Source organism: Cryptomeria japonica, chromosome 3 (assembly GCF_030272615.1).
Source record: "Cryptomeria japonica chromosome 3, Sugi_1.0, whole genome shotgun sequence".
NCBI classification, from domain to species: domain Eukaryota; kingdom Viridiplantae; phylum Streptophyta; class Pinopsida; order Cupressales; family Cupressaceae; genus Cryptomeria; species Cryptomeria japonica.
In genome coordinates this window covers 917,867,349-917,893,683 of record NC_081407.1, presented here as the reverse complement: position 1 = coordinate 917,893,683, position 26,335 = coordinate 917,867,349, and the positions used below count along the sequence as shown (strand labels likewise).

The 26,335-nt window shown below is 31.1% G+C and overlaps 2 protein-coding genes across 2 annotated transcripts; one reads left to right on the top strand and one right to left on the bottom strand.

The window, feature by feature from the left end:
- Nucleotides 1–1,020: 1,020 nt before the first annotated feature.
- LOC131077080 (glucan endo-1,3-beta-glucosidase) lies at nt 1,021–2,557 on the top strand. The gene is made up of 2 exons (XM_058014537.2): nt 1,021–1,177; nt 1,434–2,557. The coding sequence occupies exons 1-2, from the start codon at nt 1,087–1,089 to the stop codon at nt 2,378–2,380; spliced, it is 1,038 nt and encodes a 345-aa protein (XP_057870520.1). The 5' UTR covers nt 1,021–1,086; the 3' UTR covers nt 2,381–2,557.
- Nucleotides 2,558–23,478: 20,921 nt separating this feature from the next.
- On the bottom strand, nt 23,479–23,946 carry LOC131079634 (glucan endo-1,3-beta-glucosidase-like). Its single transcript, XM_058017674.2, has one exon. It carries the CDS (start codon nt 23,944–23,946, stop codon nt 23,479–23,481), a length of 468 nt encoding a protein of 155 aa, XP_057873657.1.
- Between the last annotated feature and the right edge of the window lie 2,389 nt (nt 23,947–26,335).

Below are 26,335 nucleotides of genomic sequence, written 5' to 3'. Positions count from 1 at the left end.
TTTATATGAGATTAATGTACATGAATCTATCTTACAAACTTTTAACTTTCAAATGTCTTTATATGATATGATTGCTTGCATATTTACTTTACATGCAAACTTGTTAGTGCTAAATCCTTTGAGTTTCTAAATATTTACTTTACATGCAAACTTGTTAGTGCTAAATACTTTGAGTTGTGTGATCATTTAAGATTTTACATTTTAAGGAAATGTGTGATACATATACATGGTGACAAAAGGTGCAAAATCTTGTTTAATGTTGATCTCATTTATCAAGCATTTTTTCTAACTTCATATGCACACATTTCTACAAAATAGTACTCTTTATCCATATGTCCACATATCTCTATATATTCATCCTATCTATTTAATTTTCATAGTCATCGCGATTGCCACATTCATTTAATTGCTATGCACTCTAGTCTAACCCCTTATCTACTCCAATATGTGTTTATAGTTGCAAGGATATTCTAGTAGACACAAGCTCATTATTTATTCATTTAGATAAGAAAATGTAACTCTAACCAATTAAACACACACTTAGTATGATTTGATGTCAAGTGTTAGTATTTTAAAGATATTTATTATATTCATTCTAATCTTCTAATCATCCACTTGATCATCCATACATTTCTTCTCCTAAAAAATTAAAAGAAACAATTAATAGATAAACACTTGAATCTTACTATATTAGAATAAAATAAATAAATTTTGACAAAAAAAATCAATATATTTTAAAATCTCCACCCATTAACATCATTACTTAATTATAGATCTTTTATCAAAAATAGCCGAGTATTTAACTATAATCTACATTAATTTTTAAATTATATAACATAAGACGGGGATAAGCACGGGGTCAGACTTACCGACGTGAATACTCAGTCGCCCTTGCAAGCGACGGTCAAGTCAGATCTGGGCCAGCTGGAATTGAAAATTTAGAGTCTTCAGATCAATTGATTCACGCAATTGCCTTCCATCAAACGGGGAAGACTCTGACTCGAATAACTTGGTGAATACTATCTATAAATACAGATCCCAGTTAGTAAACATTCATCTATCTGGGCTTCAAGAATTTGCCTGGTCATGGAAATCAGAATGGCATCCCAACAAGAAAATAGGAAATATTATGCTTTGGCTCTTTTTGTCGTTGTTTCATTCTGCATAACCCATACAGGTGAGATGTTATATTGTTTACTTGTTTCCATTACTGCTGCAATCAGGGTATATATTAGGAAATGTTCTCTTTAAAACTGTTTAGAAATGTTGCCAATTTATTAGCCTTTTAGTGAATGATTTTAGTCTAACGATGATCATATAAAATAGCAATTGAATGTTACGTAAGTGTTTGAATTCGTATTGACAAAATCTCCCGTCTATAACTGAATAATATTCACAGTTTTATTAAATTCTCTCGCTTTTCCGTTTACCAGATGGTGAGAAGATAGGAGTATGCTATGGAATGCTTTCCAACAGTATGCCTTCTAAAACCGACGTGGTGAATCTACTGAAGTCGAGAAATATAGGAAAGGTGAGATTATACGACGCAAATAGGGACGCCCTGCAGGCACTGAAGGGTTCTGGAATCGAAGTGATTGTGGGAGTGGGCAACAATGAGCTTCAGAAGATTGCAGGTGATCCGGCTGCAGCAAAAGGATGGGTCGATGACAACATTCGCCCATTTTCTTCTTCTGTCAACATCAAATACATTGCGGTAGGAAACGAGGTTTACGCAAATTCGGGACTCGTTCAGTATCTCCTGCCCGCGATGAACAACATCCAGACAGCACTGCGTAACGCCAATCTGCAGAACATCAAGGTCTCCACACCACATGCAGCGTCCGTGCTGTCCAATTCATATCCTCCTTCTCAGGGATCTTTTCGTCCGGATCTGAGCGGTATACTTAAGTTTCTCTCAGATAACGGCTCCCCTTTCATGGCCCAGGTCTATCCATATTTCAGTTACAAAGGCAACAGGAATTCAATGTCAGCAGACTATGCGTTGTTCAGATCGGCAAGTACTGTGGTGTCTGATGGCGGTCGAATGTATAAGAACTTGTTCGACGCTATGGTGGACGCTTTTATATCTGCTATGGAAAAGGCGGGACACCCCAATATTCCGATTGTGATAACTGAAAGTGGGTGGCCTTCAGCAGGCACTGATATAGCTACTGTGGACAATGCCCGGACATACAACAACAATCTCATCAGGCATGTTTTGTCCACTGACGGAACACCAAAAAGGCCTGGAAGGACAATTGAGACATATATTTTTGCACTTTTCAATGAGAACCAAAAGGATGGGGATGAGGACGAGCGCCATTTTGGTCTGTTTGAAACCAATAAAAGTCCTGTATACCAGGTGAACTTCTCACCTTGATGAGGAACCAATATATCTTTTAGGTCTAGGTCTTCGTGGCCATAAATAAAGTGGTAATTACACTCCACACAACACGTTTAAGCTATAATAAAATAGGATTTGTCCTGTCGCCATCCTCATCACTGAGAGCAAATAAATCTTTCAATAAATATTATATTAATACCGTATTTCATGGTTTGGGTATGTGTTAAAGAATTAAGAGTATTAATGAAGCACTTCTTAAGGATACTTGTCACTCTTGTGTAATATTTTTATAAATTCAATTTTAGGATAGAGACCTTAAAAAATCTTATAGTATTTTTAAAAATTTGTAAAAGATTAATATATTTGAACGAACAAATTCAATATAAAATACTGATTATATTTTTTTTTTAAAATTAATGTTTATTTTTTTAATAATATTTAACATTATTTATGATATCAAAAGATAATAAAAAATTACATATATAAAGAAACTAAAATAAAAAAATTTAATATAGTTTTTTTTTATTTTTTATTTTATACTATGATTTTATTTGTAATTTTTAATGTAAAGTGCATAAATTTTAATATAGTTTATAGTTGCATCACAACTCTTGTATCTAATTAAAAATCAAAGAAAGATACTACAACATAATTAAGGGAAATAATCAATAAAAAAATAAAAATAAAAGACATATTAATAAATGAATATCAATAAATGTTATATTAGTAGTGAAATTCTTACATGGTTGAGATATGTGTATAGTATTAGAGTATTGGTTAACTATTATTTAATAATTTTATAAATTTTGTGATTTATTGTGTAATTCAATGAATAAACAAATATGATGAAATTAGAATATTCATCTTATTTTCTTTTTAGTTTTGTGACTATTTTGATGAGAGTGTCGTAATATAATAATAATAGTAAATTAACAAGTGGTAAAATCCTATACTATATTTGACTTATGTCAATCCACTCCTATCATCATTTCATTCTAATTGTACTAATACCTATATATTTATTACTTTATTTATCCATATTTCATCTCTATTTGTATTTGTTTCCACACATTTTCTCTTTCTCTTAGGACCAACACTCTATCTTTACATATCATTTCATAATGACTTGCAACTATTCCATGTCAACATTAAGGAGCACAAAAACAAACAAGAAATTCCTAAGATTTAAGTTTAAATTTCATCATATCACATTCCTTTCTAGCCATTATAAGTCGACTTCAACATTAATTCCATATGGGATGTTCCTAGGTCATTGTATTTAAAGGCACTCACTATGTAATTAAGTGCTTAACAACGAGAATAGATCATAGGATGGATCATTAGATCCCACTTTAATTATTAAATATAATTAAGGAATTAAATCTATATCTACATATATAGGGCACTTGCATTTTTCAAAATCCATCTTTGATCTTTCTTTGTTATTCACCTAAAGTCAACAAAGTTCCCCATTTATGTATCTAAAGACAACCTTGAAAAAAATAGATATCTTAGAGGTGAAAGTCAAAAAATATTTTAGGAATTTTTCACTTAGATTATTTTTCTACTAGTTAGATTAGTTCATGTCAGTCAAGGTGGAACTTACAGGGCTTATAATCAACATGTGTAAATTTATAGAAAGCCAAACTCTAAGACATTCACTAGAGTAGGGCATTTGGTTTTCTAGCATTAGTGAATTAATCTTAAATGGTAATGATTCTAGTTATTTATATTTAATCCTAGAGATCAATAGTTTATAACATTAGTGAATTGATTAAAGTATCAATTCTAGTTGTTTATGTTAAATCGAAGAGATAAACATAAGCATATTCTAGAGTTCAATTATATCTAGTATACTTATATGATTTGTACTAGCTCTATTATCTAGGATAATTTTTTATTGATAGATAGTATGTATAAACACATTTATTTTTTTAGATTTTTTGTGAGGGCGACATATTTTAAAATGACCAATTTTTCTCTTCTCCTTCTAAGCATCAACAAGCGCTAGAATCGCATGACCAGGGAACTATCAAGCCCCTCCCTTGAGGTTCTGAAATTTTCTTTCTTGTTACTTGTATTTTATATTAGATCTTAGTAGAAATTGATTATGCCCTTATGTGATCATTCAATAATCTAATTCCTTTAGTTTTTTTTCTATTTTGATCTAATTTTTCTCCCATATTACCTTCCAATACATCAAATTTTAAGGTTTCATTTTATGCATAATTTCAATCTAATTATTAGCCCTTTCTTTATCAATATTATCTCTTGTGTCACTCTAATACAACTTTTTCTTATAGGATTTTTATATCTCTTTGTATTTTTACAACTATTTATAATGTAGAAGCATCTCAAGGATCATGCAATCTTACTTTAGAAAAAGGTATATGTTGTGTTTAGCATCTTCCATACTACCAAATTCATAGTTTCGTCGCTTCTTCCATACTACCAAATTCATATTAAGGCATAGAATTAGATATGAAAATAGAAACAGCCGTGATGGAATGGACTAACGTTTCTGAATCGTTTACTCCTGAGGTAAGAGACAGAATGCTTTTAAACGAACTATTATCATCCACTACTTTTCGATATAGAGAAAGAAATATGAGTCCACCAAAAGATAGATATCATAACACGCTGATATTTATAACCGTGAATACTCCATCCCCAACAAGTCGCCATTGCAACCGACCCTCAAGTCATATCTTCTTAGCACTAAAAGGCAACTCCCAATCCGCTCCTTAGGTATTTATATCCTTGCCATGACTTATATTCGGATAATCAAAATATTTTAAAATCTTCATCGATAGAATGAATTAATTTCTCAACAATGAGAATAGATCATAGGATGGATCATTACATCTCACTTCATTTAGATATCTTGGAGGTGAAAGTGAGCATATATTTTAGCACTTTTTAACTTAGATTAGTTTTCCATTAGATAGATGAGTTCATGTTAGTCAAGATGGAACTTATAGGGCTTATAATCAACATGTATAAAATTTATAACAAGGCAAACTCCACAACATTCACTAGAATATGGCATTTGGTTTTCTAACATTAGTGAATTCATCGGAATTGGTACTGATTCTAGATATTTATATTTTAGTTTAGTTTTACAACATTAGTAAATTGATCAATTCTAGTTATTTATCATATCTAGTATATTTCTATGATTTGTACTAGATCTATTATCTATGATAATTTTTGGCTTCTAGATAATGTATATGAAACAAATTTATTTATTTTTATATTTTTGGTGAGGGCAACATATTTTATTATGACCAATTTTTTTCTCTTCTCCTTCTAAGCATCAATAAGTGTTAGAATTGAGCAACTAGGGAACTATCAAGCCCCACCCTTGAGTTTCTCAAATCTTCTTTTTTCTTACTTTTATTTTATATGAGATATGAGTAGAGTTTGATTATGCCCTTATGTAATTGAATTCAATGCACTAGCTCCTCTATATTTTTTCTATATTTTTTGCTTATTTTGATCTAATATATGTTTTCCATATACAAAGGTGAAGCCATTTCCTTATTTCCCTATAACTTACCTCTATAGACATCCTAAATACTTATCCAAATTAAAATGTAAATATGAGATTATATCACAGATTTAGATTAGGTAAAGAAAAAAATCTTATCTATGTAAAGAACATCAATTCAGCTAGTTTTAAAAAAAGTACCTACATTATATGAGAATTAGGATTTGTATTAGTAAACGCTTGTCAAGAAGTATTAATCTAAACTAGACATATATGAAATAGGTTGTAAAGGAAAGTTGTCTAGGAAAATTTAAGTTCATGCATGCTTATAAAATTTATAAACACTCAAAGAGTTACCATATTTTTCAGACAACTATAGGATTGTTTCATATGATAGTTTAGCTATCAAATCTATGCCCACACACAATAAAGAAATAGATATTAAAAAAGGAGCAAGTAATTGAACAACTAGTGATTGAAGTTAAAGGGAAAGATCTTTGTGATCCAAATTTAAATTTTACTTATCAACTTACATTCTCATGCTCTACAATTTGAATTCCACTTCTGTCAAACTCTTTTGGAGGGTTCTAAGGGTGTTCATGAATGTGTAAGGGTTCATAGGACTTTCATAGAGTTTAGAAAAGTGATAAAGTTTTAACAAGGAGCATAGAGACTATCAATAGCTAAAAAGACTCAAACAAACTGTCTATTCTTTAAAATACATAAAATAAATAGACTTTAAATATGCTTCCATAGAAAGTAGGTCATACATGACTTACCATTAACATTATACTCCCAACAGCATATATTGAATTCCAATAAGACATAATCACTAAGCCAAACATATTCAATCACTATGTTTCACAATTTCAATCCAATGAAATCACCTAACCAAACATATTGAATTACTATGTTCTAAATTAAAATCTCACATCTGAAACACTTTACTTGAAACATCATCACATATGATTATCAAATAATAATTATACACGTGATACATATTAAAATGTCACACCATCAATGACTTTTGACATGCTAGATCATGTTTAAAAATACTACGTCTCAAACCAGCTCAGCTTTTTTAAACAGTGAGATAACTTGGATATGGACAAGGATATCTACTTAAAGGATTTCTCGAACCTCCAACCCATTATACGAGAGACTTAGAGAACAATCTAGTTTGTCATTAATTAGTTTTACCCATATAGATCGTTGGGCAATGTGGAAACGAAGTTTTAACCAAATAAATAGTTTCGTCGCTTCTTCCATACTAGCAAATTGATATAAGGGAATAGAATCAGATATGAAAATAGAGATAGCTGTGATCGAATGGATGAACGTTTCTGAATCGTTTCAGTCATGGCGTTTACTCCTGGGGTAAGAGACAGAATGCTTTTGTACGAACTATTATTATCCACTACTTTTGGGATATGAAGAAAGAAATAGGAGTCCTTAGAGCTGTTGGACACCGAAAGATAGATATCTTAACACTAGGATAAGCAGTGACGTCGTATTCAGAACCATGAATACTATATCCCCAACATGTCGCCATTGCAACCGACCCTCAAGTCATATCTTCTCAGCGTAAAATACAACTGTGAATCCATGTGTCCAAAAAGTCTCAGCAATAATGTCCCGTGTTTGAATCGTATTCAAATCTGCTTCGAAATATAAGTTTTTAACTTTATCGTTTTCTCAGTGATTCCGCTATTTGTGAGCAGATGGCTTAGATTGACTGACTTGGTGAATATTAGTTTTGCTATTAATAAGTTTAGGTCACTGTTTGTAGACATAAACATTAAATAGCTTAGGAAGTGGAAAATTCGCCTCCTATTGTAAATGAAATAATAAATGCTATGCTTTCGCTCTCAATAATTTTAGGTCGCCGTTTGTAAACATAAACATTAAATAGCTTAGCTTAGGAAGTGGAAAATTTGCCTATTGTAAAATGAAATAATAAATGCTATGCTTCCGCTCTTTATATGATCATTTCATTTCAGATAACCCACAAAGATGAGATGAAGTCTTATTCAAGGAGGAATTTAGAATTTTTTTTTTTTTTTTGATTTTATTTTTGTAATCAGAAAATTTTCTTTTATTTTTTTATATTTTTATTTCAAAGGTTATTTTTGTGACTTGGCTTGCAATTCTGTTGCCAAATCAGTTCATGCAAGGCTAGAGTAATCCTCTTGGTGTGGCTGGTTAAACCGACCTTTTCATCCAAACGAGGTTTGAACCTGCATTGGTCATCCATGTCTTTAAATTTTTATTACACTATTAACAATTTGTTATAAAAAATATAATATTTTATGAAAAAATTTAATTCATATTTTATTTGGATTAAGAAAAATATTTAAAATATTGTAGTTATTATTGAATTAATTTTAAAAATAGTCGACTACAAAACAATATATCTTAAAATAATTATTATTTGTAATCAAATATTTTCTTAACAATGTTAATATTTAAGATAAATCCAAGATTTATTTGTTGTAATCAAATAATTATCTCAATGGTAATGAAAAAGTAAGGACACTCCAATATTCCAGTTGTGATGATTGAAAGTGGATGGTCTTATGAAAGCACATATATGACTACTATGAATAATTCATAGAGTTACAATAATAATCTCGTCAAGCATATGTTATCCAACACCATAAAACATCAAAAAGGTCTAAAAAGACAATTGAGACATATATCTTTGCACTAATTATCAAAAGTCATATCTACCATGTAGTCTTCTCTCATCCATGATATCATTAACATGTAGGTCTAAGACCAAGAATGAGGTGGTAATTTTAGTCATATTTGGTCTCAAAAGATGAACAATGTAAATTTAATGTTACATTAATAACCAACTTCTTACTTATTGGTTGAGATTCTATGGCATTAGAGAGTACAAATTAGTCACCAACATATCTTCTACAAGTGTATATATTATCTAACAAAATGAATAAATCAAGATTAAAATTGATTATTTAGTTTTTTTAATTTAAGTGGAACGTTTCAATATTATAATGTATTAATAATTAGAATTTTTTTTGTTAAGTTCAACTTATAGTCTAATCTTTATATCTATTATCTAGTTTTACAATATTGAGAGCTCTTTCTAATGTAAGAGCATCATAAGGATCATGTAATATTTTATCATATTAAAAAAAAATATGATTTCCTTTTTTAACAATATTGGTTGTTGTACAACTAGTGGGACAAAGGGAATTCAAGCATTGGGTTTACTACTTGTTGACGATTTCTTCCTCTAGCACTTGTAGGCCTTATTGGAAACCCTAATATGAATTTTTTTCCCTTGTTTGGGGTGGATCTAAGGACTCTCTCAAACCTTTTGGGTGAGAAAGAACTTATATATGGTCTACTTTGATTGGTTTATTCTAGCCACTCCTTCTAATGTCAATTTTGTTAATGGCCAAATTGGCACAACCAACATAAGTTTAGTAGACAGACCTCACCTCTTTTGAAAAGGATAAAAAATTCAAATATCTACACCTTTCAAGGTGTCGAGAGTCATGTCACTATTGTGTTGTGCAAATAAAGTGGTCAATATGGTGATTTGTTGAAATATGAGCTATCGAATTTAAAAAATAATTGGGTTTGTCTAGGTTTGTCCTCCATTAAAGGTTATTAATTATCTTTGTTCTTATCATTTGTAAAAAAAAATTCATGCAACACTAGGATATGCAATTGAAATTTAGACTTGGAGTTCAAATTGAATAGTTTTTCTTGTCAATTTAGGTCCACAATATGAATGAGAGTTGTATGTAATAATTATATTTCCAAAAAGTTGCAATTTCAAACATATGAGCTTCATACAATTAGAATGTTTGATACTACTTCAACTAATTGAGTTTGGAGAAGGAAGATAGAAATTCGGTATGTTCTTTCTTTAGATCTTACACTTTAAAGATAAAGACTCATTATGAAATTTCTACCAATTTTTATTGAACCTATAATGTTCTACAAAGAAAGAGTTCAATTGCTTACAAGTTGGACCTCCCTTCCTCCGCTAATCTCCATATTTTGTCATATCTTCTATTTGAAGCAAGATATATTATTGTTTGTCAATATACTATTATAGTATCTATATTATATACGCTAGATATTGAAGTATCTATTACCCTTATCATTGTCCTCACCAAATGACATGGGTTGTACCTAAAATATGCAACTTTCAACTTCTCTTCCACTTGCAAAAATAATTATGGTATTTTGGGCTTTGATGAAAAATATCTATAAGGGTGGGGCATGTTGGTGCAATGAAATATCTTGCACAATATGCATATAACAGGAATATTGAAAATACTTGATAATAATATGCCACTTCAAGGGGGAAACCTCTTATTCCACTTCAAAGTGGATACCTCCAATAGTCTTCAATAAGAACTCAATACTCAAGATGATTATAATAACTAACCTATGCCTCCTATGCATACCATACTTTTGCCTTGGATACCACTAGACCAACTTAGATATTTAAATATGACTCCTAGGACCTCACCTAAATACATATATATGATCATGACATTTATTATGTAACTTATTTAAGAGTTGAGGTATCCACAAGTCGACTACTCATAACACAATACACACTATAGAGCTAGAGGCAGAATGTTGTTCCCCTATTTACAAAAGCATTGTCCTTAGTGTTAACTTTACCTTTCTCTTCTTCTTCATATCTTTTTATTGCTTCTTCTTCTTCTTTTTCTAATTTTATGTCTTGTTCCATTTCTTTTTCCTTCTGTTCTATATCTTGTTCTTACTCTTACTCTTTCTCTTTTTCTTTTTCTTTCTCTTTCTCTTTCTCTTTCTCTTGCTCTTTCTTTTGTTTCTACCCTTTCTCTTGTTCCTTCTCTCTTACGTGCTCTTTCTCATTCTCTTGCTTCTACTTCTTCTCTTTCTATTGCTATTAATCTTCTACTTATTTTTCTTTTTATTGTTCTTCTACTTCTTACACTTGTTCTTTTTTATAATTTAATTTTTTATTTTTTTGCAAATCCTTTATATTGTGTTTTAAAAAAAAAATCAACGAAATTGGCTTATTTGTATCCTTGAGAGTGAAGTTATTAGAAGCCATAATTTCACAATAAGTTACTTATCTCTATTCCAATTTCTCTATTTCTTAGACTATAGACTCTTCAATATCCTTCTAAAAACCTCTTTAAGAATTAGGTAGAAATTCACTCAAATCTATGACATATGTGCTTTACAAAAAATTATAGTAGGAAAAATAATTCTAAAATAACTTTATCAATTCTAGTCTAGTTCATCTAATAATTGGACTAAATATGATTCAATATATCTTTAAAATTTTAAAAAAATTACTCAAATTTGAAAGATATGGAATTTCCAAAATGAACTCCGAAATTGATGAAAAAGCCTCACCTTCACGGTGCCAGGATCATGCTCTAATACCACTTGTAATGGAATAGCTTGCAAAACATTAATATAATAAGAAATATGATGAAAATGCTATATAATAATTTTCCACTTTGAGGGGGCAACCTCCAATTGTCTTCAACAAGAACTCAATACTTATGCCTTGGATACCACCTAGGATGACTTAGATACTTAAATATGATTCCTAGGATAGCTAAAATACATATATATGATTATAATAATATTTATGTAGCCTATTTTAAGGTAGCCTCAAGTCGACTACTCATTTAATACAATACACGCAATAAGGTTAGAGGCATAATAGTTAGGACCCGTGGAGCTAACTGTTTATTTATAATTAGTTACTATCTTATTAATGCTAGTAACTAAACTCTTGAATCAATATACTTTGTACCTTGCCCCTTTTCTAAATCTAATTATCTTCAATGATTGAAAAATAATAGTTCTTTAAGTAGAATTATTACGAATAAAAGGTTTGTAGTTGAATGAATCATCTAATTAATTATATTATATTGAGGTTTAATTGAAGGAGCTTTTACCTTTGAAGAGGCATATGATTTTGTGTAAAGTTATTTTATCAAATCATTATAATATAATTTTTTATATTTTTATTTTAGTAATATTTCATGTTTTTTGGCTAATCTATTAGTAGAAGAAACATCACATACTTTCCATTAATATTTGATATGCATTGTCATTAAGTTGTTGTAGAGTAATCTTTGATCACATTTGAATAAGATTTGTAAACTTGGGTCATGAAGATAACTCATAATCATTACTCACAACCATACTATATGCCACCAAGATATGGATCATCTTACCATTACATCACTCTTTCAAATAATTTACATGTAATCCTGACCTCTTCCTACGTTTTACAATTACTTGGACATGTTTCAAGTTATAGAAATACTCCCAAATAAATTAGTGTGTCTAATAGGAAACTTGGTTAAGAGTTTCAAATTGCAAAAATACACAAGAACTATTGAGAGTCATGAAGTTTATTTGATATATTTTAATAAATATTGCAATGTAACATCGAGAAGCATTTTCCTAAATGAAGTCCAAGGGTTAATATTGTTTCAAAAGGGGCTATTTTTATTAAGAATTTCATAAGTTTGTGATAGTTAGAATTTTTGTTTTGATGTTTCAACACCTGAATTGGTCAAGTTAGTTTTTATAACAATAAGATTGTGGCATTAAAACTTGAGCACAACATTTTGAACAACTACCATGTTGTTTAGATTTTTCACAAGCATTCTTAGCATTTACTATGGGAAGGATTTTTTGAATACAATATGAAAGAATGCTAATTAAATTTTTCTTCAATATAATTATTGAATTCATAGTTACAAAGCCTTATCTTGCAAGTATGTCTTTTATCATTAAGCCTTGACGGTGTTTGAGAAGATATGAAAAAGTAGATATAAAAAAATATATGTTCTTGGTCCTCCTATTTAAATTCCCATGGAAAATATCCAATAAGAAATAACTAATCACCAATGTGATGAAAACCCATCCCGTTGCAATCAATAATTTTCTAAATAAGTCCTATTGGAGTTTCAAATCTCAAACACCATGTTAAAGTTTCAAATTTCAAATACCATGTTGAATTTTGCAACACAAGCCTACAAGATCAAATACAAAATAAAAACACCTTCCACATTTATAAGAGATGCATAAAAAAGGCTATATTACTCAAAAGAAAAGAATATATAATTACATGATGAGTTAGAATTGTACACTGGGATGCTTATAAAGAAAGCACAAAACTAAATTTAGGAGAACTAAAGTGCAAGCATGAGGAGATAAATAGTGTTTAACTCTAGCTAAAGTAGGTGCACAACTAAGAAGAACTCCTAAGTGAACTTAAGCAAAAAAGCATAACTAGTTGCAAAAAAGAAACTAATAGCTAAATATTCTCTAACACCCCCCTTAAGTGAAACTTAGGGTGAGTAAAAGCCTTTGAATGCATGAATGTAGAAATGGGTCCCAACAAAAAAAGGCTTGATTAGATACCCTTGTACAAGTTAATGAAGTCTCTCTAAATGGAGAAACACTGCATGGGAAAAAACCCCTCTCCAAAAGTGAGAGATACAATGCATGAAAAGAAAAATGAACTACTAAAAAAATAATAAATGACTAAGAATCCTATAAGAAAATGTTCCAAAAGAATAAAAACTTCAAGAACATCCTCAAAGCACAAAGAATATATAGAAAACTATCAAATGATAACTGCTATAGTGTTGAATGAAGAACCTCCTATGAAACTAAGATGATGATCAAGATCAAGAAGACAACAATCTGTATGAGTGCCCCCAAGGAAACTACTTGAATAATTAGATGGAAAACAAAGGAAAAACATCAGCTATAAAGTGAAAAAAATTAAAATATTGAATTAAAATTATCTAGGAAAAAATATAGAATAATTAATAATAGATCAAAATAGAAGATTTGACAGCTTTTTGACGATATGTGGAAGTCAAAAACTAAAGTCCATTAACCCAGGTTATGGCCCCAAAAGGATGAAAATATTCTAATTTTGTATGCTTGTAGTAGACATCTACAATAGAATCTAACAAAATAACCTCCATGTATAGATCAACTATTGTATATAGTGAAAATGGAATGATTAAAATATTGCAAAACCATAAAATATATAGCAACATAGAACCTAGTTCTACAATCAAGAATCCACCATACACCAATGAAGAACCTAAAACATGCAAATCAAAAGAAAATAGAAAGATTATAACATTCATATGCTTCGTAGGGTTTGATTTCCATTGTTTCTATCTCCATTGATTTTGTTTGATATGGTTGCTCTTATATTTTATGTGTGCACAAGAGCTCAAAAAATAATGGACTGTGGTTGTGTAGTCACTTGACTGGATGAAGATTGATCACATATGTCATTAGGGTTGATAAGAGTAAAATGATCCTCTTATATAGAAGATACCTTATAAAATGGAGGGATAAGATTTAGAGGTGAATAGATAAATGGTCGGGTAGGATTAAAGGGTAGTCAGGAAAAATGATAAAATATTAGAAAGGTAGTTAGGACAAAATCAAGAGATAAATGACAAGTATCATCAAGAGGAAAAGATAATGAATTAATTAAATAAATAAAATTTCATTTTATTAATAGAGGAAGTGGTACAAGGAAGGTTTAGGATAAAATAATTAAATAAATAAAATATATTTTTAATTAGGCTAGGACAATTTTACTTGTCTTCAGTTTGCTGAGCTCTATGAGACAATGTAGCTTGTTGTGTTGGCTCAAAGAAGATAAGATAAACTAATACAAAGTTTCCCTAGGATGGGAGTGGTATTACCCCTCAAGAGAATGGATGAAAAACTCAAAAAAAATTGCAAACAGTCTCTTGAAAAGAAAGAAAGGCTAAAAGGGATAAGGATAAGATGACAGGGTTAGGTGGGGGAAAACTGGACTCAATAGGATCAAGAACAAGCAAGAAAATGAAGATGGGAAGTGAGCATAACCAATTATGATTCCATAGCCTATATATATAATCCATAGGGGAAAGTATCCTCATTTGCATCCACAATATTTGATAGATCTAGAGCACAGAGCACTTGGTGAGCATAGGAGGAGAGTAGTCAGTAGTTAGGAGATCATGGCAATCAGATTGCATTGATTTGATCACATTTCATAGTTTGAGAAGCCTATAGACATGGGCGAGCCAGTGTGTATCTCAAAGTTGCTCAGTTAGTTTGCATTTAATGTGTATTTATTAGGCTAGGAAGGTAGGTTAAGAAAAATCATGGAAGTGGTAGATAGTGTTTTGAATGCATCTACGTCAGTTTAAGGTGTTTCTATGATGCGTGAATGTGTATGTGTTGAATATGTGTATGTTTATGACTATAATTGTGTTTATGTCACATATGTGCACCTTTGTAATATCCTGCAACGTATAAGATAAAAATTTGCATCTAGGTTGAGTATTGTCACTTCTGCATATAAAAAATGTGTCTGTGGAAGTGAAAATTGCATTTATGTGACTATGCCTAATCAACCATGCTAAGGTAGCATCATCAAAATAGATTCCAAGACAAGGGGCATAACCACAACAATATCAATATCAATTTACAAACTATAATCAATGGTAGACTCCTTCGAATATATGATCATAACCATGGATAGGAAACCATTAATGGAAACAACCCAATATGTATTACTGGCAACATTAAAAATAATTGACCTACCAACCTATGCTCATTCCTAATACATTATCTTAATAACAAGCTATAATGGAAAATCATAACTTACCTTCTCCTACACAACCATGTGCACCACAATTTCTTTCCCAACCTACACCAATCTGAACAACAATCTTGTTCAACAAGCTTAATCTAATGAGACCATATAGTATTCAATCTATGCAATTGAAATCAATGTTGTCCACCCATACTTAGGAAAGACTCTTGCTAGTCCTACATCTCCTCAAATCATAGAACTATCTAATATTGAATAGATCCAACCATATCTTGAAATAAGAAACAAAGAAACCCCTTTTCAAGTGAGGTTGGCTACCTTGAAATACCATTCTAAGGCTAAATTTGACATTCTAGGGAAGTAGAAGAATGTTTGTGTAAATATTGTCCTCATCCAAGCTATTAAGGATGTACCAATTTATAAAAAGGACATTAGGGAACAATTTTTAAAACATTCAGGGACAAATAAGAAAGATCATTATACTATACATGCCATAGGACAACTTTCTAATATCATGTTCAGTACCTTGGTAGTCCCTAAATATTTAGATCCTATTAGTCTTGTTTTTTATGTGCATATCAATGGTACCTATACCAAGAATAGTTTGATTGATCTTGGTGTAGGCATATATATCATGACCAAGGATAATGAATACTCTGCAACTACTGAACATTAGGGAAGTTGTATTGCAACTAGAAAATAAATCCAATGTGAAACTAGGAGTAATAGAATACTTCATTATCAGTCTAGATTCATGGAAATGTGTTGTTGAATTTTTTTGTTTTGAGATCAATCTTAAGGTTGGAGATTTTCAATGGAGACAGATCCTAAACTATAGATGGATCTCTCTTAGGTGTAGACATTGTTTTATAGCTAGGTACTTGATGTGTTCTTGTCCCTCGTGGTTCTCTACTTCACTCCTCTCCTACACCATGGAAAGATACTGAATAGGGACATCTCATGGTATTTCCAATGGATTTATAATATACTTTTAACTCTCCTATAGATTCTACACCCTCATCTATGATGATTTTTCGTACTTTGGTGGCTTACATTACCTTGCTCTTGTGGCCCTTGCCAAGGTGTCCCATGTCTTAATGGTTGGTTTTGTTCATATTTCGATGGCCCTTTCTCTTCTCTTTATGTTAGATTATTCTATGGGAGCTTCTATGTCTCCTTTTAGTTCTATTTTGAGAATCGGCCTTATCTCTTCCATGGTTCCTAACCCCATCTCTCCAAACTACCATGTTTCCCTTCTAGGTTTGGTGACTTGCTTATCCAACTCATGTGTTGCTTCCAAGGAACCTGCAAGCATTTCTCCCCTTGTTTTTTGAAGAAATATTTTTTAATCTTGGAAACTTGTATAATGAAATAAAAAGTATCCTTAGCTTTAGAGCCAAAAATATGAGAAGTTAATTCAACTTTGCTATGTTGTACTTGAGTAACCTAAGTGTAACTCTACCATTTATTCTCACAATAGTCTTTTCTTCTAATTTTTGTTTTAATTTATAATAGGATGGGGCCCTTCACCACTTACATTAATAAAAAATAACAAAACAAAGGTAACTAGCAGCAACATGTAAGTTTCCAAGACTCAAACACCATGAGATTTACTAGATTTTATTTGTTGATAAAGCCACAAAAGAGTAACCATAGATAATTAAGAATTAAACAAGTAGTCCTATAATTCTATAATTGTTTCATCTAATTAATATTGAAGTGTTTGAAAACACTCATTGAATATATCTACAAACTCATAAATTTTGGTGGATGTGTAAAATTAGATAGTTCATTTCTTCATGAATTTAAAACCACTTAACACATATTGACATTGACATCAAATATGTCATATGAAATAATGGATAGTCACAATTCTACAAAACAATAGACTTAAATTAGAAATAGTAAAACTACAAAATGTAGAGAGAAACATGGCTTTCTAGGAGCTTAAAAATTATTAAATATATCATTTTATCAACCACAAGAATACAGATGCTAATCATCCAATATTTTTATAACCGATGCTAAAACCATGAAGCAAACATAAGTGCTCCATAATGTACTCTAAATAGTAGATAGTTCTATGTATTTAATGGATAAAAATAACCCACCCAATATGAACATTTTTTCATATCACACAATCACAAGGAAAGGGAACATAGCCAGAATGAAAGAGAAGAGTCACATATTGCCAAATAGGATCTCAAAGTCATGACCATTCATGAATAAATAGGTGACCAACTCCAAAAATCAAAAGGTCCTCAAATATAAGATTTAAGGGCCTAAAATAGTTCCCATTGACAATATTAGAAGTCAAGGTGGACACCATAGCTTCTACATCTCATTAATATACAAAACCATGTTGATACATAGAAAATCCATTACAATTCACAATCTCTAAAAAAATATGTATTTCCTTCTTTAAAAATTGTCACAAAATTCCTAAAAACCAAAATGGAGGAACAAAAAAAATTAAATTACTATGAATCCTTCACATGCAATAATATGAAAACACATTAATGAAATATGTAAGATCATGCAAGTACAAGAAAATCACATTCAAACACATGCAACTACATACTGACATGAAAGCCATGTACTGACCTTTTTCTTTGATAGCAAATGTTGAAAAATATTTAATCTCTATTATAGTAGTAAAATTGATAGATTCAAGACTTTGACTACTATAATATTAACATTATGTATTAAATCTATAATTATATTTTTTTAATCTTTTAAATACCACAAAATATTCAACTCTTTTATGATGTCAAAATCAACCACATCAACTTGCTTAAAAAACCACCTCAGATAAAATTAATGCAACTAGTATAGATATCGTAGATACATCTATCTAAAGAAATCCTAAGAGATATCAATTGGAACTATTTTATTTACCTTAAAATTATATTATTTTACTTTTAAATCATATTTACAACATACAAATAACAAAAAAATATTGTATTTACATTGTTTATTTTTTTAGTAATAGAACTTTCTTATTCTAATTTCTAAAATTTAATTATTTACATTTTATTTGTTATATTTAAATTTTAAAATTCTTACCATTATTCAAATAAATAATTAAAACTAAAATTTATTAAATATAGATTTTAACTAAATTAGTTTTTGATAAAGATAAATAGGTTTTACATGGACCCAAAACCAAGTGTTTTACAGAAACGGGCCATCAACCAACCAAATAGAAACCAATAGCAAAACAGGGGAACACCCTAGACTGAGCTCAAAAGAAAAAAGAAACAACAGGCAACAAAACAAAGCACAGACAAACACTCAATTTAGTGAGTGCACCATCTCCTTATTCTTCTGGATGATGACCTTGTTTATTTCCTCCAAGTCCTCCATAATGAACCTGGACATACCCTTATTGTTTCTCCTTCTTCTGGTCCTGGAACTAGGGCCTATAGTTTTATTGCCACCCACATCAAAGTCTTCACCACCCAGATCTTTCTTTCTATTACTGTCATCAGGATAATCACTGTCAATAGGATTGGATTTGTACTCCGCCACCATGGCATCGATCTTTTCCATCCCCTCCATAATATTTCTCATAGCCTCCTTGCTTATGTCTACTAGATTCTTAAGGTTATTCTTGATCTCCTCCATAGATTGCTCATGATTACATTTCATAGCCTCCACATCATGGGAAAGATTCTGGGTCACAATCATGAGCTTCTCTTTTTTGTTAGGCTCAGGAAAACTAGTGAAGATATCAATTATCTCCTTAATCCCCTCTTTGAGGGTATCAATCTCCTTCCCCACCCACTTCCAGCAGTTCTCCTAGCTTCTAGTCACTTCAATCACCAGATTCATCAGAGTACTTTCCTTCTGTAAGCCACTATCCACATCTTTAGGCAAAGTCCCCTGCTTCTCCTTCTGGACATGAAGAGGAATGTCCAATTTGATTTCCTGGTCCAAGGTCTTAGGACCATAGTCTTTAGCAACCAACTTCTTCTTTTTGGAATAAGGCTCAGTTTGAGAAACCATCTTACTGGTCGATTTATATTTACTTGCATCCCATCTGGGGGGTCTTGCTGCTATGGGTTCCTGGAGTGACCATCATCTCACCCTCTTCAACTGGCTTGTAATCAGGGTCAACAAGAGGTTTGGCACTCCCAGTATCCCCCATCTCCATATTCGTATCAGAGACATCTTGAACATCACTATTAGGGTTTTGGCCTTTCTTAGAGAGAGAGGGCACAATTTCATGGGCTTTGGCGTACTCCATAATGAGCACCATAAGCCCTTCATGGAGGACTAGATTATTCAGATTCTCAACATGTTTTTCTAGACTATTCTCCAAAGAAGAAACCAGATAGAATGGAATCAAAATAACTTTGTCATTCCTAAAGTGATTTAAGATGGTAAAATGATAAGAAAAGATACTGACATATCTGCCATCAAGCATAATGTACCTCATAATGAATTCAACCATATTCACCCAGGGAGCCATTAGGTCATTTCTGTTGTAGCCACCATCTGCCATTAGGTATCTCTAAAATCTTCCGCCATTCATATCCAAACCCGTAAATGTAGGCACCAGGGTTTCATCCACCTAAAATTTAGCACCATAATCCCTCAAAACCCCTTTCTTCCACCCATTGACAAATGTTTACGTGAGAAGAGGAGAAGGGCCATGGAGTCTTTCCAAGAAGGGAACCATCCCCCCATCAACAATTTACCGCCACACCTCCTTATTTTTCATCCATTTATCAAAAGTGGGTTGTTCTTTCCTATTGTTGTCCCCACCGATAATGGTCCAGATCACCAAATAGAAGTAGGAAATCGGCCACACAAGACAAGTCTCTAAACAGAAGCAGAACAGGGGCCACACAAGAAGACAAAAAATCCAAGCACAAGGGAAGTTTCTAGATCTTCGAATAGGGAAATCGAAAGGAAACCACTTGCCCAACAACTTAATCAAATCATGATTGTTCTTCATTAATTACCACAAGTGGATAGTATCATCATATGCCAGGTCACACAAGTTTTTTGGGAAAGAGTCCCGATTGCTCCACCATTTTGCCACCACGTAGCCCACCACCATATTGGCCAATAAATCTGCCACTTTATTGCCTTCCCAAAATACATGAGATATTTTGAATTCATCCAACTCTTTCATCATATCACAACAATCCTTGATCAAGTTGGCAATAGTCTAGTTAGGATCCGTACGCCCATTCAAATAGTTGATAATGTTAAGTGAGTCAAATTCTAGCCATACCTTTCTAAATTCTTCCCTTTTAGCCATGTGTATCCCTAAATGGACAGCATTGGCCTCAACAAAATTACTTACTATCTACTAATAATTTAAAAAATAATATTTGATATGCATTGTAATTATTAAATGGGAAATATCTTTATTTTAATTTTATTTTTATAGATCTATCTAACACTTATAGTTTTTATGAGGGTATATATTTATTTGTATGTGGTATTTATTTTGATACTATTATGTTTGTAGTTAATATTAATATTCTAACATATAAATGGTTATCAAATTTAAAATAAAAGGAAAGAGTTTTTGTGAACATGCTCATATTAACACACTCACACTATCACACTCCACCCCTTTCTGCCATTATATAATGCCTCTCTACATTGACAAAAAAAGAAGAAGATATTATGACAATAAGATAGAAAAAACAAAGGCTCCTAATTCAATAACCATTAGAATATTATCTCACATAATAATATTTATATGGAGAGGATGTTGGATAAAAAAGACAAAACCAAAGAGTAGGGGAAATCCTTATTACTAGAGTCAAAGATTATAATACATAAAATTCTCTCATTCCCAAGACTCATCCAATAACATCTTTGTACTTATAAACTTTTTGTAATCTCTCCATCTCAATCCATCATTATATAAACTTATGGAGGCCCAAAATACCACCACAAATTGTTAACATGTGTCAAATCAAGGTTCCGATATACCATGGTAAAAATCTATATAATCCAATACTAGGATTCTTATTTATAGGATGAAAAATAGAATCATTATTTCTCATATAGACTTATGATATCTATCATAAGATGTTGTTACATGTTCATAAATAATCATAACCTACAATCTAACAATAGTGAGTTCTCTTACAATTGTAAGAGACCAAGAATAATAGATTTTCACAGAAATTTCATACACTAATAATATATTATGAGTTATCCATATAAATCCATAGTCAATTTCATGGTAAACATGAATATACTAACTAGTACAAATAAGTAACTAACTTATCATTACTAGGAAGTAATTAATTACTTCCTGAGTAAAAATAATTTATCACAACTAGTTGATCTTCAATGCTTATGTTTACATTTACAATGACAATTTTGAAATAATTAGATGCATATGATTTACAACGTTGAATGGCACCATAATACTAACAATAAATATTTGTTAAAAGTTAAACAAAAAGTAGATGTTGAGTATATGTCAGGGTATGACATAGTTCATATGGTATGAGTGGTATGGGCATAAATTATTTTTATGGCTACACAATTTTTTTACCACCTAGTCATCAAGTGTTGTACAATAATATCAAAAGGTTCCTAAGAAATATAAGATGTTGTATTATGAAAATTCATCTCCAATCATAACTAGATCCAATGATGAAATTTATTGTGTCCTAGGAGGCTCCTAAAAAAATTATCTTGATAACCACATAAAAGGAAACAAATCTTGCTAAATAAAAAATACTAAAACAATTATGCACACCATAGTTTTTCAAATAGGTTAGCATGTTCACATAAGGTTCACTGCAATAATAAACTAGCAAATGAAAACAATAAAAAAACCTGAACTTAAAAATACAAATAAATAAAATGTGTCTTAATTACCAAACTTCATTGCGAACCTCAAGAATGATTGTAATGTGATGACTTTCCCTTTAGGGCATGTGGATGCTACTTAGTAGAATAACATTATGTTATCATGATATTGAGTTTTGGTTGAATAAACTTGCATTAAAGATTAGACATATGAATTATGAAGGTATTGATAGCATTTATGGTTTTTCTAGGAGATCAAATGAATAGTATGGTTATGCTCAACAAGTAGAAGTTAATTTAATTGCTTGTGGAGTGAACTTGAAGAGTTGGAGAAGATGGCTTGATTAGTTATTATGAAAAATTATTATTTTGAACTCTTAAGTTTATAATTAATAATTAAATTAATTCATCAAATATATTTAATGAAAAAAAATTACTATTAGAAGAACGAGTCAATCTAATCAATAACTTGAAATTTTATTTATTTATCAAAAGTGGAATATTAATTACATTAATATTTAAATAATAAAATATTCTTTTATTAATTGATTAATTATATATAATGATAACAATTGAAATAAACAATATCAAATGATAGATAATAAATATGATAAATACATGTAATTAATGAATAATAAAATATAACGTTAAGATTATTTGCAATTAAAAAAACAGTTTTAATGTGTAAGAACGTTAAAAGTTTATTTATTTTCATAAAATTATGACATGCAATTGTGTCAAACACAATGCTTTCTATGGTTGGCCTATGCTGAGTTGGGAAAATTACACCATAGAGTGTTCACAGATGTTAAAAATTGACCAAAAATAGATAGAAAAATGGACGAATGTATGTTAGCTCAATGATAACCCTGTACCCTATATTTCAAATAAAATGATTAATGACTCAATGGATAATAGTTAAGTATATGATTATTGATCAACTTCACTTACTAATTACTGTTTACATTTTAATTTTATAGAAAGTGCTTGACTACAAATGATTGAATGATGTCTCAACAACACTTAGACACATAAGAGCTGCTCATCAGGGTAGAAAAGGCCAAAATCTCTCTCCATCTCATTGCCAACCTTCAGGTTCTCATTGAAAAGAGATAAGTCTAGGCATTCCCAATGGTTGCCACATCCAGGTCTCTTTGGTGTGTTTGCGTTAGACAATACATATTGGATTAGATTATTGTTGTAAGTCTAGGCATTCCCAATGGTTGCCACATCCTTGCCTATAGAAGGCCATCCACTTTCAGTTATCACAATTGGCACATTTGCATGTGCCATGGTCTCCATTGCAAAGAGAAGAGTATCGAATGTGATGTCAAGCAAGTTGGTGTAGGACAAATCTCCATCTGTCACCATGGGAGATCTGGACTTAAAAAGAACGAAATCTAAACTGATGGAATCCTTGTTGTTGTCGTAGCTGAAATAGGGGTAGACATTGGCCATGAAAGGAGAGCCATGGTCTTGAAGAAATTGGAGAATAAAGTTCATGCTATCTTTCACTATGTCACTGAACGTTCCCTTTGACGGAGGGAAGGAGGTGCCAAGGATGATCGTGGAATGGGCTGTGGAGACGTTGATGTTGTTTTGCAGATTGGCGTTTTCAAACGTTATTTGAATATTGTTAATTGCATGAACAAGATATGGGACATACCCTGCCATTCCCAAAACCTCATTTCCTACATATATGTATTTGATATTAGTGGAAGGGTAGAAGGCTTAATACTTTCATTAACTCACCCATTTGTAGAATCTTGGCTAGAATCAACGACCTGCAACTCGCTGTTGTCCACTCATACAATTACATCAATTCCAGAATTTGCAAATGCCTGAAGTGCATCGCCTGAGGTCATAGCCCTTACAATAAACTATAACATGCATTGCATGCAAATTCATTCAACATGATGACTGGCAGATAAACAGTGAAATGAAGCTCGGTTTATTTTTATTTATATATACAAGCCTATTATTTATATATGCAAACTACTTCTAACAATTGTCTAAATTTATAACTAAGGATGGGAAGAATTACTTGCATTGTAGTGCATGGTCGGTACATGTTAATGTTAGTGAGGTTTGAGTTCAACGACAATGTGACTTCAGTATCACATGCCAACATATTCCTCCTTGATGCTTAGACTCACAATATGATCTTAAAGTTTTAACGAACTCCCCATTAATTTGGACCATTAATGCTTCAACATTCAAATTCTCTTGCTAGTGACTACAACCTTTTCGTTTGTCTCTTTAGGATATCCATAACCAAGTCTTCAGACTTTATCCAATATTTTCTTTGGTTGATAACTTCTAACCATCTCTTGATCTTTAGATCTTTCCTTTCTTTTGGGTTCTTCCAACTGCTAGGATAGTCCTTCAAACCCTCAATTTGAAACTTCTTGCAAACTCACTATTTGTAGATGTCTTGCTAGACAATATTTTCCTTTGACTCAGACATTCAAACCTTTGATGATTACTTATATTCACATATGAAATTTTATACCCGAACAAATTTTTGATCATAATTGTAACTATTTGCCAGTTTGATCCATAACTCCATCGCTAATGCATTTTCAAGCATTTAATCTTTGACTCTTTGTACCAACAAATTCTTATCACAATGATTCTTCAATCCAAAAATATTGCATGGATGTAGATCCCAACAATTCTTTGCTTTATGTCCCTCTCTATAGAAATGCAAGCACAAATGATTTTGTATGGATGTAGATCCCAACAATTCTTTTCTTTGTGTCATTCTCTATGACAATGCAAGCACAACTGATTTTCTTGACCTTGAAATACTAGTTGTATACGATGAAGAGTGATGATGATAAAGTATTGTAAAACCATAAAGAACAAACCACAAACAATCTAGGTCCTAAAATGAAACATTCACCAATAGTAATAGAGATACCTAAGATCATGCAAATTCATTAAAAAAAATAATATTACCATTCACATGTCAAGTAGGGTTTCAATCTCCATTGTCTCCTATCTCTGTTGATCTTGTTTGATATATTTGCTCTCAGATTTTATGTGTGCACAAGAGCTCAACAAAGAACAAATTATGGTTGATAGCTTGATCACAAGAAAGATTTGATTGCATAAGATTGATTAGGTCATTAGGGTTGATAATAAAGGAAGCATCCTATTATATAGAAGACACTTTAGGAAATGGAAGGATCAGATTAAGAGGTATACAAACAAATGGTCAGCTAGGATTAAAAGGTAAGTAGAAGAAATAATTAAATGATAAAGGGGGTAGGTAGGAAAGGATTAAGAGATAAGTGACATGTGTCATAGAGGAAAAAGCTAATGAATTAATTAAATGAATATAGATTTATTTAATTAATAGAGGAAGTGGGATCAATTAAATAAATAAAAAACATTTATTTAATTAGGAAGGGATAATTTAAATAAATAATAATATTCATTTATATGAGAAAATGATTGAAAGGGATAAAGTGAATTAATTAAATACATAAAGATTTATTTAATTAATAGATGAATTAAGATCAAATAATTAAATAAATAAAAATATTTATTTAATTAAACAGGACAATTTTAGGTGTCTACACTAGCAATTTCTGATTTATCTTTCTTACCATATCTAAGACCTTCATAATTTGGTCCCATAATTGGCTGAATGGGCTCTTGAATTCCTTTCCCATGCTTTCCTAGTCCTCTTCCTTTATAACCCATTTTCTACATCATCTTCCAACCAACATTAATTTCAAAAAAATAGTTGTCATTAAAATCATAAATCACACCTAGAGATTTACACATATCCTTACCTTCAACTTCAAACTCTTTTTGTGATGAAACTTTAGATACATTGTCCATATCAAACAGACACAACTCACTTGTATTGCATGCGACATCATACACTATTGGTTTTGATTTGAATATCTCATTTTCATTTTCCAATAATTTTAACTTATTTTCCAAATCTTTATTTGCCCTGTTAACTTTCAACAATTCATTTTCAAGAGTATCATTTTCACAAGAACTTTCATAGACATCCCTTCTCAATTGCCTTAGAATTTCTATCAAT